Source organism: Ambystoma mexicanum, chromosome 6p (assembly GCF_040938575.1).
Source record: "Ambystoma mexicanum isolate Mex_15411 chromosome 6p, UKY_AmexF1_1, whole genome shotgun sequence".
Classification (NCBI taxonomy): domain Eukaryota; kingdom Metazoa; phylum Chordata; class Amphibia; order Caudata; family Ambystomatidae; genus Ambystoma; species Ambystoma mexicanum.
In genome coordinates, this window is record NC_090935.1 from 1,083,217,809 (window position 1) to 1,083,231,485 (window position 13,677).

The 13,677-nt window shown below is 43.1% G+C and overlaps 1 protein-coding gene across 1 annotated transcript in view; it reads right to left on the reverse strand.

Annotated features, from left to right (window-relative positions):
• Positions 1-13,677, reverse strand: part of LRRC2 (leucine rich repeat containing 2) — a 1,026,596-nt gene that overhangs the window by 916,329 nt on the left and 96,590 nt on the right. The window contains exon 2 of the mRNA XM_069625672.1: positions 11,863-12,008. Within this exon, the coding sequence (XP_069481773.1) occupies positions 11,863-11,987 (125 nt within the window). The 5' untranslated portion in view covers positions 11,988-12,008. The remainder of the gene's footprint in view (positions 1-11,862; positions 12,009-13,677) is intronic.

Below are 13,677 nucleotides of genomic sequence, written 5' to 3' on the forward strand. Positions count from 1 at the left end.
GGACTGTTGCCTCTGCTGGGCCATGGACATTTGCGGTGGTGTGACAGGGGGGCTGCTCAACACATGTTGCCTTGGCACAGGACTTGTGGGGGTTGGCCAGTCGTCGTCTTCAGGGTGCCCCTGCGTGGTTTCGTCATGGTGTAGGGGATGGGACATGCAGGGGGATTGGGAAAGGTCATGGATGGTACCTACGTCGCCAGCACTGTTTTCCGTGTCGGAGCATGCTGGCATGACAGCTGTGTCCCCTATGGTGCTGCTACCACCAGAGGCGGTGCCATCAGATACGTTCTTTGGGGGGACCTGTGGTGCTGGGGTTGTGGACTTGCTGGCTGCTGGGGTGCCTGTTGCAGTCCCCTCCAGTGTGCTGCCACTTGATTCCTGCTGCTGCCGTGTCTTGATCCTTGCACCTGAGGTGGAGGCTCTTGGGACGTTGGTCCTGGCCCTCTTTGCAGGCGTGCTGGTAGGGGTGTCCTGCAGCTCGTCGTTGGTATCGGACCCTGTGGTGGAGTAAAGAGGGGCGAGCGTTAGTTATGGGTCTGTCGGATTTGGAATGGCAACGTATCAAATGCATTGGGGTGGTACATGAGGCTGGTTTGGGACTGGGCCTTGGAGGTGGTCTCATTTTCGTGTGGATTGAGGATGCATTCATTTGGCTGCCTGCAGTTAGGGGGTGCATGCTGCACATGTAGGGGTTGTTTATGGCTTCTTGATTGATTTGTTTGTTCATTCTGACTTTTAGAGGGCGCTGTCAGGGCTAAGTATGTATTGCACTATGGGGTCACATGGTACTGCACATGTTCGTGGTTTGTGGATTTCGCATTGTTTCTCTTGGCCAACCTACCTGATTCTCCGGATGTCGGCACTCCTTTCTCCATCCCTCCGACTCCCTCTATGCTCTCCATTCCTATGGTGGAGGCGCAGATTTCCTCCCAGGGGGTCAACTTGATGGGCGACTCTGAACCCCCCCCGGTAGCTGTGGCGATGTTCCTGTTCGCAGAAAGTATGCTGCGTACGCGGATCCGCAGGTCGTCCCACCGCTTGCGACATTGCTGTGGCGTGCGGGGTGTTGTCCCCACCGCACTTACGCGCTGTGCCACCAGGACCCATATGGCCTTCTTGTTGGCAAGGGCCGTCCTGGTCATTTGACTGGAGAAGACGACGGCGGAATTTTCCTGTAGGGTCTCGGTGAGCACGGTCAGTTCCTCTCGGGAGAAGTGTACCTGCCGCTTGCGGTCACACGCTTTCTTGGCTACCTTTCCCATATTTATTTTTTTAACTGGGGTTGCTAACGGGTTGGGATGTGTCAGGGTCGGATTTTTTATGGTTGTGTTGGGATTCGGATTTTATAGTTGTGCGGCGTGCTGTTTCCCGTTCCGGCCACATGCTTTTACTTCCGTTTCCGTATATTTACGGTGGCCGTAATTTGCGGTGCACGCTCGTTACGGTGACCGCTCATTACGGTGACCGCTAAGATGGGTGGCGGTATTGCACCTGGTGCAGCGTACGGCGGCGGTAAGGGCCGTTTTGGGGTCATTTCCGCCATCGCAGCCTTTCGGATTCCGCCATGGCGTAATGCTCGTGCCCGATGGGTCGTGATTGGCCGCACTTTGCTCCTTCGTGCAATGGCCGAAACGCTATTTACGCTGTTGCGGTCCGGTCAGTCGATTTCCGCAAGGGTCGTAATGAGGGCCATTGACTAAAGGACTGAATATCCATTTGCAACTGCTGCCCACTTTTTCATTGGTGCCTAAGACCATTTTATGGTCCAGTGTGACCATGTGAGCTGCCTGTGCCCATTTACTCCAATCTAAAAAAAGAAAAAAAAGAAGTGTGTTGTTTTTTTTTTTTTACACATTTCATGCTGGGCTCTCGCGCCCCACCGTGGGATGCGGCTGCGCCCCCCTCAGAGGGGTGCGCCCCACAGTTTGAAGACCTTTGTTATAGAGGGATGCTGGAACTTCGACTACAATCACTTCCTCCTTTGCAACAGGTCCAGAGTATGAGGTATGCGTACTTAAAGTTCCCTTGCTAAAATGAAAGTAAATCCTAAAAAGGATATACTTTGAGACTGAAATGCATGTAAGCTTGCACTGTTTCAAACTCTTCTGATTTTGGTTCTAACGTTACGCTTCCTCCCTAGTGCAGAATAGATTACAAATTAAACATTACAAAGCAAACTACTTTTCAAGGCAACATTATAATCACTATGTTTTGCAGGGTGATCTCAGATCAAGTCCTTGGGGGTCCAGGAACTATGATATCGGTAAGCTTGCTGATACCGTAGTTCCCAGACCGTCAAACTACCAGTTCGGGCTTGCGGGTGCCATTAAGGCTGCCAGGTCTGACCTGGCGGTCATACCGGCACCCGCGAGCAGAGCATGTCGGATGCACCGGCACCATTCTGAATGGTGCCGGTGCATTCGACCTCCCCATTCCCATTGAGCCCTATGTGGCTGAAATGCGAATGGGGAGCATTCCATTCTGGCGCCCGCGAATGGGCATTTACCGGGTCCAGCAGGGCCGTAATGACCTGGTAATTGTCCATTCACGGGCGGCGGAAAAAACTGCAAGTTTGGTGGCAGGCTGCCGGTTTTACCGGCAAGGCTACCGCCAAACTTGTAATGAGGCCCCATGTGTCATCTCTGAAGGTTATCAGGTGAAATCTGAAATGTATATTATGACCAAATCACGTACACTGTTTTCGAGGGTATGTTCATACAAATGTTCTATTTGTGTTGCAACAACAAACCTTATAGGATATGGTTTGCAATCATTTTAAACTACTTTTTGTGGAAGTGCTCTGTGTGATTAAAGATTTTAATTTGCAGTAAGATTGACATTTAATATTTTTAATGATTATTCTATTCAAGGAATGTACTCAAGATGCAGAATTAGATGAGGCACATGGACCAGAGGTTTACATAACCTAATATGAAATACAATTGGGCATCACATTGCATTAAGAATCCATTTTTATAATGATGTAATGTTTTGAAGTCCGTCAAGTTGGTTCTGTTTGTAGATATGTACATATGTTTGTTTCAGTGGAAATTAAATTTGCTTTTTGTCAGCTTGATGGTGCGGTCGGCAAAGAGAAGGCCACGGATTTGAAGCGAATTAAGAAAACAAGAGTAAAGAACGAAGTAGTTTGTTTTGGAGAGGTTTATAAGCGGATGTTTTAGTCATATTATGTTTTTAGTTGGAAAATCGTATCTTCTGTATGTGTGCTATACATTGAGCATGTTTTTCTATAAATCTTTTAGAGGCCCAGAAGGAAGAGGAATATAAAGATTCAGACAATAACCGAAACCAAAGATGCCGGTTGCCAAACAGATTTCACAATAGAGCAACTACTATTTGAGGCACAGCATGGTCCAGTCAGTATTCAGACTTGTGATGCATATGTCCAGTGGCCGGAAAAGGAATGGAATCTCTCCTGCGAACCGTACAAAATTACCATGGACCATTGCTACTTTGTGCAACTTTGCCACAATGAAACTGAAGACAATGGAGATCCATTGCAATTGCTCACAGACCCTTTGACACAATCTACACCCTCTAAAAATGCTCCAGCCAACAAAGATTCAATGTTATCTGTTTCTCCAATTCATGCAGAATGATCAAAGCCTGAACTAACAGAGGCTGAAGCTTCAACACAATTGACTGAGGAATTTGCTCAAGATCTCGACTTCAGTTTGCCTAGTTTGGGGGAATTGTCCACCGCTGCCGAGTCACAAAACACAGTACTGCAGGATGATTGGCTATTAAAGGAGCAAAAATAAATTGTATTTCAAAGCTGCCTGCTAGAGATTGTACAAATGCTGAAATGTGATCATAAATTAAGAGGGAACATATGCGGGGAGCCATTGGTGAATGTGTCTCGTGCATTACAAGGAACCAACCTGAAAATCCAGGCCAGCTATGTCCATCTCCATAATACATTTTCATGGTCTGCTCAACCGATGCTCGGCAAAGTGCCTGCTGGAAATTTACTTTGTTCAGCAGCTTTACGATTCAGCGGATCAACTTTCAGTAAGATTTCCAGTTTCTGTTGATTTGTGGGACTTGAGTTCCTTGCTAAAACCCAGTACTACAAATATCAGAGGGAATTCTTATTCCCCGCTATTAGTCATGCCTGGAAACTCAAAAAGATGCCAATGGACAGTACATTCTCTGGCAAACGTGTGAGTCTAACTGGCTACAGACAGTGTGACACTCCAGGATTTTCCGCTAAGTACTGGACATACCACTTTCAAGACCAGGAAAGTAAAAAACTTGTGAGTTTGGTCATTGTGCAGGTGTCTGAATGTACATTGTCTGTGGCCATGGAGAAACATGGTTTTATTAAATCCATTGAACATCTGAAATCCAGGGGAATGCAAATAGACCTGATAGTCACTGACAGGCATGTTTCAATAGCCAAGGCCATGCCAGAACAGTTTCCAGAATTTCAGCATCAATTTAATACATGGCACGTTGTCAAATCAATCAATAAAACAATTACAGCTGCTGGTAAAAAAAGGGTTTGGAAAACCTTTTCAAGTGGTGTCCGTCTATCAGCAACTATCTTTGGATGAAGCTCCAAATCTTGTGATGGATCTTTAGAAATTCTACTTGAAAAATGGCATTCATTGATGCACCATTGTTCCAACGTACACTCATGCACAGAAAACAAACATTTCCACGAATGTGAACATGGACCTTTAACAAAGGAGCAGGAACACAGGAAGAAGTGGTTAGTACCATGTTTCCCTCCACACAAAGCACTTGAGAAGATTGTGTAAGATAAAATGCTTTCAAAAGACCTGAAGGGCCTCACAGAATTCTGTCATACTGGAGATTTGGCAGTGTTCCATAATTTGTGCCTAAGGTACAAGCCCAAAAGGTTACATTTCGGCATAGACGATATGGAGGCCAGAACAAGACCATCTGTACTTGCGCACAACTAGAACATTGGGAGGGAACAAGCGAAAACTGCAGGAACATTCGGGATGCTTCGTTACCTCATGGCCTTTTCAAAACGAGGCAAACAATGGGTGGCCAAGCCAATATACCAGGAAATGGATTTTGAATTTGTGAAAGATCTGACATTGACTGTGTTGGTCATGCATGCTCATGGAATGGATCCTGATTTTGTTCCCAGGGCACATACAATGTCACAATGCAAACAAGCCTTGTCCTCCAAAATCTGAACTTGTTGAAAGGCTGACGTCCAGATTGAAATTATTTGTAGCTGTCTTCAAAATCTGCTCAAAATAAACTTTTAGATATGTTCCCCAATGTTTGGACATTTTACACAAACAATCTAATGCTATTACACTTGTAATATCAATGCTAGATGATGTATTACAAAGTATTTATTTATGCCAATATAATTAGGTTTATTATGCATTAATGTATATCTTTTACCTTTCCTTCATTTATATTCTTAATCCTCTGTCTAGAAGACACATGTCTGGGGTTGCTATTGGTACTATTGTTCAGAAGAGAATTGCCCTAGCACTTCGGTGCTGCACTGCCCATTTGGGTGGGAGAAAGACTGATATGCAAATGGATATTTACCATCCGTGAAATGTACACTGAGGCTTGGTGTCTGTCAACCCCTCTGGTAGACCCAAACCCCATGCACACATGCAATCCATGGCACTTGCGCTGATGGCCTCTGTTAGGTAAGATTTACATAGTAATGATAAATCTTCCTGACCTGTGTCAACCACAGAACTTTTAGCTTTACTGGTGGATTATTTTTTCTTATACCTCTGTGGTGGGAACGTTTTTCCACACTCACTGAATATTTTACTCTTTTTTTGGGTGTAATTTTATGGGCTCTCCATAGTTCTACATAGTGTCCATAGTGTATTTTCAAATGTATCCTCTTTGACAACTTTTTGGCAATAAGTGCCTGTTGTTGCTAGGTTGCCCTAGAAGATCCACTTTTAACTTTTTCCGGCTAATCTTGAGAGAACTACAGTTCCCAAGGGTAGAACGGATCTTTGGATCCCTTATACAATTTATTAAGTGAGACCAGCGCCCCCAAACTTAAGTGGAGTGCTGGGGTGATACTGAGTATCCCCTTTCTCATTTTAAATAAATGTAACATTTATGTTACACTGACAAACTTACCATTAATGGCTGCTGGCAGTAATGTGTTGAACACGTTACAGGTGTGAAAGGATTCCCTAGACTTCATTAGAGGGTTAAAATTGTCTTCACATTATAAGAAATTATGTTCTCATCTTTCTGCAAAGTATATAAAAGGTTAGTTTACTTACCTTAAAAATGTTATGCCATTCTGGAAAGTAGATTTAAGGTTATTTTGCTCACCTGTGAGTTGGTTGTGCCTCTTCCACAAAAGTAATGCTGTTGGTTTCATTTTATTATTCCTCTAAGGATAATTGTACACGTGTCCCACAACTGGGTTTTGCTTCCCCTGGCATGCCGTTAACCTGTCCAGAAAAAGTCTCCCTTAGGTTTTACCGACCTAGAATAACTTTGGGGCATTCATAAAGTGTAACATTGTTTTTTTTTTCTTTCCCTGGTCTCTTATAGAAAGACACAAACACAGTCTTAGGTTACACCTGCTTTTCTGTTGCCTGTGGTATCAGTTTTACTTATCTTGAGTGTAACTGTGTTATCCTAAAATAAGTTAGAGTTAATGCTTCCCTTAGTCTGTGAACTGAAAAGCATCTGTAATTAAATATTACACCCCAAGGTCCAACTCCCCTAGAATAACTGTGTTATCCGGAATCAGAGTTATAGGTTTATATTGTGCCTAGTATCTGAGTTTCACTTGATCAGAAAATATATTGGGCCTCATTACGACCCAGGCGGTAAGTTACCGCCTGGGCCGTGACTTTACCACCATGGCGTAAACTACGTTTACGCCATGGTGGTTGGCGGACTTACCGCCCCATTCCGACCTTGGCGGGGCGGTAAATCCCCAATCCCCATTTACCCTTCCCCATTCCCATTTTTGCCCCATAGGGCATAATGGGAGTGGGGAAGGCGTTAATTACGCCACCGTAAATTACGGTGGCGTAATTAACTCCATGGTCCCTTAGCGCCATGGATTTTAACACCTGCTAAAAAGCAGGTGTTAACTCCGCCATGGCGCTAAGGGACCTCGTACTCAGGCGGTAAGGGTCGGCGCTGTTTACGCTGCCGTAAACCCCTTACCGCCTGGGTCGTAATGAGGCCCATTGTCCAGTTGATTCGAGTATATGATTTCTTGTTGAGCATCATGGTACAACTGATAGGGTCTACTACCCTGGTATTACTGAAAGTAATCTAAAAGTAACTATTGGTTTTGACTTCCCAAGAACACCTGTTAGGTGTTCCACATTAGGTTATCTGCTTTGGTCTGTGTAAATTCAAGCATAGTGTTGTCTTTTTATAAATTTGGTTATATATAGTCTGATAGTACTTTTCCCCCAAGATTTATCTGGGCCTACTCATATTTAAATAAACCATTCATTTTTACAATGCATAGTGTTACGGTGTTTCTTTGGACCATTTGTATTGCAATTTCATTTGTACTGATTCTACAGCCCTCTCTCCCTCCTAAAACAAGCCTGGCTGCTCTGTGTACGATACCCTGAACTCAGGTGGTACATTACTCTAAGATTTGAGTATTGGACTGCCTCAGTTGAATGCATTACTAAGCCCTTATTTGGACTTCAGAAAAACTGTCTTAACAGCCTCCCTGTAGCAGACGCAATAAGTTGTTACAAAAAGGTATATGGTTTATATATGTACGAAGTGGAGGTGTGTCCCGTTAACAATAGGTTTGATGAAACGGTAATGGAAAGGGGTAAAAAGGATGTCATTGCAGACATAAAATCTATCCCATGGCTCCAGTTGGCTACACGGATCAAGCCCTTGCATCACTTGACGGTTTACGACTGGCACAACCGATACCTTTTACGCACGAATATCCAATAAAGGTAATCGATGTTTGCTGGGTTAGCCTGTGCTCCCCAGCTAGTCTCAGCTTTTGAAAACTGATCTGCCGCCAAGGGCACATCCTACTCGAATAGTTCATTGCCTCAGGCCCCTTCCTGACTTTCTACAGCCTTCCCAAGAAGAACCGCTTTTTCTTCACCCGAGCAATCGTGGCTTTCATGCACTACTGCAATGTTGAGCACAAGACTACCCACTTCTCAGGGCTGCACTCTAAAGTTTGGGAACGACGACGAAAAATTGTCTAATGCACCTAGCGTGTTAACCAACCCTTTGCTTTACAGGTTGTGGCTGTGTTTTCCTCATTTGTCGCATTATGAAACGTATTGTATACCTGCTGTATAGTAGAGTATTGTGTGTGGTAACTGTTTTCACATAACTAAAGTTTACTTGTATCTATTGGTCCTGTCGACAATAAGTCTATAGATATCTTTCATATACACTTGTCTAAGGGTCCGTTGCTGTGTGTGCTCATTGTGGGCTTCCGATCACTATCACCACTCCTGAGACTTAGTCTTGACCGCCTGCAAAGCTACCTAGATCGGTCTGGCTTGCCCAGAAAGTTCTCCTGTTTCACTAAACCGAGGGTGGCCTCCTAAACATCGGCACATCAGGTAAAAGTTTAGAAATGCATTTTAACACCCTCCTCCTGCACTTGTACACCCATAGGGTCCTCCTTCCTTACCCTATGCACTAGCATGGGCGATTGGCAGAAGGCCTAGTCTGAGCATGAATGTAACTTATTTAGTATGGGCACGCAATGTCACCTGTCTCGCATGAAGGTAGAGAGGGCTGCCTCAGGTGCGCAAGGGAGTATGAACGGACATGATATGCATGAATTATAGTAAGCACTGTGCAGTTGAAGGCTGTCCCCTGTTACGCTCACACCAGAATGAATAAAACCCTTTAGGGAGAGAAGCCAAGGGATATCTTGCAAGGATAACAAGGTTTAATTGTACAGAATACAACAAATATCAGCAAATGACTCTGCTGTTCGAGAATGTTCGGACTCCAGAATTAATGTTGGTGCCTTTTGAGAGGCCACAGCATCAGTAATGACATCAAATATAGGGTCTGGGCCAGCAAAGATGATTGGTAAAACAGTATACATGCTCCATAGTGGATGCCAGGCTACAATTGGGTTGTTGCTCAGCCATCTGTCGATTCCCACGTGGGTCAGCTGGCCTCATCTCTCCATGGAGTAAAGGTCAGGTCTCTTATAAATTACATTGTGAAAAGTATGATAATATGCTAAGCCTTCTACAATATCACTATGGAATGCACCTGGGAGGTTCGTGGGCTGGTGCCATGGGGAAGGGAGGAAGAAATACTGTCACACTGACCCACACATTAAGCGCTTTGTGCCATGAAACAGTGCTGACAAGGGAGAGATGGGGTTTTGATTGAATTTTCTAACAGAGAGGATATATCCCCGGAGGTAGCAGCAACAGATACCTTTCTGGATTGTTCCTACATTCCTGTCATGAAACATTTTACATAGCTGTTTGTAAGGGAAGGAGCGAGGGCTGAACCTTTTCCATAGGCACTTGGTTCTCTTTTTGATAATTAATCTTACCAGTTCTGTTATAATGCCATCTGTCTGAGGTTCAACATAAAACATTACTATCTCTGTCCTTATTTTCTGGTACGGCCCTATGTTAAGTAGGTGCATCTGGTTCTCCATCCCATTGGGAGCCATACCTACTTCACAGTGTTAACCTTTCATGCAAGTTGTGGTCTCAAATACTCCCCATGTTGTCCTTGTTGTGTTCATTATATGTGGTTTGTACAATACATTATTTTATTCTGTTATCTACACAGATATATTGTACCGTTCTGCGTGTGCCATAGTTTCCAGCTACCGTCGGATGGATTATTCAATCAGCAGTGGCGGAAAACCATAAACATCGCTTATTGTATAACCGTCATGTGGGATGACCGAAAGGGACCAATCTGCCCTTTGGCGGTTCCAGCAATAAGGAGCAACCTGGCAGCATTCACGATGTAACAACGTGCTGAGGCCAAAGCATTGCGCTTGAAAGTGCCAAGAATCTACATCTTCTCACAAACGGAACACCATGTGTGTCATTAGAAAGTTTTGCTGGTGTAACATAAGGACACACAAGAATTGGAGTACAGAGATTAATCGATCGTTGATCGCAATCTGAGTATCATGAGGAAGTTATAAACAACATTCAAAGCATACAATGTTCGCTAGCTATAACTTGTATAGTAGATACATATCCTTCATTTTGTGGACTTAATATTCACTTGTGAGCGTTCTTTGATAAATAAAAGCACTTGTTACATTGCAGACTATTGATGTTTTATTAAAAAATCATGTTTTCATATCCTATTTTGGAGAAGGAAGAAAAGTTACGTGTTGGGATAGGATGTGTGTGTTTATCTTCCTGGTTCTGCATTAAGTAACATTATGGCGTGGTTGATGACGGGGCATGTTTGGCTACGCTGGCCACGAACGTCATGAAAATAGGTGGAGCATATCGTTTGGCCTAGTGATGTCAGCTTCAGGGGCGGGTGATATGATTTAGTGCTGCGAGCGCAATTGAATTTAAGGCGATGTATCAACGGATAAGATTAGCACAAGATGGCCTCACCCAACCCGTTATTTTCGCATATGTAGTGAGGAAAACTAAGGTAAGACGCATAGGAAATATTTCTAAGATCGATTACAGTATGCTTAAAAATGCCTGCCCAAACGATCGGGAAAATAACATTTCTGAGCAAACATCCCCTTTAATAATCTCAAAACAGGAATGTTCCTTTATCATGTGAGGTAATAGCAGCTCCATGGTGAATGTATAGTCAATGGGTCGAAGGATCCCTATGTAAAGAAGCAGAAGTCAAGCAAATGCTGAGCACAGTGTAGTCTAGGCAGGAGCATGGTTTTCGGACAAAGTTCTTCTCTACCCGAACAGGCTCAAACACAAACAATGAGTTTGACATCTACTATCAGAACAGGCTATGATATTTTCTACTCGCTGTTAACAGAAATGTGTATCAGTATACAAATGGCATGAGCTTGACACCCAAGTATCTTAAAAGCTCAGTAGGTTAATCTAGCTCGCAATAAATTCAAAATGTCAGTGATTCAGAGTCATCACGGATTGATGAAATACACTCCCAGCAATCTTGTGAGCAGGTCTGCTGCCCCCTGGCAGGTTTCCAGCAGTGTGGCTCCTGGGAGTAAATGCATATTTAAGTTCCTGGTGCAAAGGCCCACATTTCAATATTCAGGAAGGGTGGGTTGTGGAGCACTTGAACTCATAAATGCGGATATGTTTTGTGACTAATTTGATCTGCAATTAGGGAAACCCTGTGACAATATGTGGTGCACGTTGTGTACTAGTGTGTAAAACGCAGCCATTAAGATATTTTGCGAATGAACCCAAACTTGTTTGTATAGTCACTGTTAGAAATCGTATTCATTGATTCCGTGACAGTATACATATTTTACAATACAATGAAACAAAGCTACCAAATAAAGACTTGAGAAAGGGTTTGTTGCACTGATTCACTGTTTGTTCACTATATTTTTTTAAAATAAAACTCTTGTGAATACTTGTAATATTGCGAGCGTGCTACCACATTTTTCTTCATTAAAAAATATGAAAGTAGGGGAAAGTTGCACACTTTATTCAATTGACTCTTTATCAACCAGAAAGAACAAAAGGGAGTGCAGGGAATCCCCCTCATGCAACCTTCAGGAAGGTACACCGGTGTCTTGGAAAATATGTTGGATATTGAAAGCAGAAAAAGAGCCCATCTGCTGTGTCGCTTTTGCCTATCAGTTTTGATATACTTTCTTGAAGGAATTTTGAACATAAGAATCAATGTAAAGCACATCACCATGCGTGACAACACCTAGGAAAATTGCCTTACTTTTGTAGGGCGCTCTGTTCCACTCTTTGCTGTTCTTTCTTTCGTCGCTGTATGTACTTTTTGACTCTTGTTTCCCACATACCTCTTATGAGAGAAAAGTCGAATACTATTATGTCACGGGCCATAGCTTCGTCATTAAGCGCCACCTGTAAAGGGAGCACATTGTTACCATTAACATCTCAATTAATAGAAACAATAACACACTGACCTTTTAGTGAGAACTGCGCAACACTTAAAAAAAATCGTTTGTTTCCAAGCAGCGAAAAATGACAATTTTTCATTTTACTTTTGTTCTATTTTTAGCTTTTATAAAGCTTTGAACACGCGTGAATAAGCATCATATTTCTACACTGAGGTCAAGTTAGGGTGCAATTGAGATAATAGGTATAACATATAGAAAGAAATGAATAGTGACCAAGGTACCATAACATATTCTGTTGTTCATTTGCACTCATGCTTTCATGGCAGTCCGTCGAAATAAAGCTATTTTTGATCGATTGATAACATATTAACAAGAACAGTGCTTATCATGAAAATATTAAATATTATCTGATACATGATGCAACCTGTGCCTCAATACGAGACCTGTTGTTTCGGAGCGTGGCATTTGGTTGATTCAATTATTTGTTCTCATCACCAATAAGCCTAAAGAGAAACAAATGGCACCTCCCTACAGTGTGGCACTAGGCAGAAACTGCACTGCCCAGGTGCAAGGTTTTGTCTGGGCACATGGTAATGAATAAGGATGTGTAAATGCGTCTCCATGATTCTACAACCTTCACACGTACAACATTAGTAATGAAGTGGTTAAGACACTGAATGAGGGAGCATTTGCAACAGCGGAGTTCAAATACCACCTTATCGACATTTTGGATTATCGATTTTTTATTTTATTTTGCTGCTTTTTTCACCCATTGACAAATGCAACACAAGAATAAATACTGTAGACAATATGGTCTCAAAGTTATGTTTGCTTGAGGATGAAATGTACATAGTGGCTAAGGGGGTGCTCTGCTGTGTACATACTGCTGCATATGCTGGGCTTTCGATAGTGCAAACCGAGATGTGGAGCAACAGAGTGCTGTACAAAAAGGGGATGCAGTAAAAGGGCAGAATAATATGGGCTCGACTTTTAAGGGTATATTCGGAAGTTCGTAAAGAGGTGGACAAAGAGGGTCAGGGACAGGTGATGCCGAATAGGGAGATATAGGTGAACCTATTCTTCATCAGTTTGTCATTGAATCTGCAGCGCTGCCCATACTGAAGCTATAGTCCTGTGAGTTTACCACCTTGATAAGGCAGCTACGAATAGGATTTTTTTTTAGTTTCCCTCCAAGCTTCTACCCTTCTGTTTATAGTCATTAGCTTTGATTTTCAGTACAGTGAAGATGAATAGAATCGGGGAAAACATATCCACCCAACAAAGATTTATATTTTGTATTGGGGGGTCACAAAGCCAAGAGAGATGAACAATCGACAAAGAGATACACTTTACATAGGGTTTATTAATTATATTTACAGGGTTGGGCCAAATGAGCAATGAAAGGTGACTTAAAACAGTGCTCAACAGCAACACAGTGGCATCTCCTTCAGTTCCACAGTTCTTGATTTAGCAAGTCTCAAACCTGGATTCTGTGCGCAGAGGGTAACTGGCTCACAGTCACTCATATTCTTGCCATTTTAAGTGTCTGTGACGGAGCAAGTTACTTACCTGTAACTGTTATTCTCCGGCATGGGTCTGGCATGGATTCACATGCTCATGAATATTCCCCGTTGTCAGGCTGGGTACCCTAGGTAAAGAAAAAATCAGTTTCA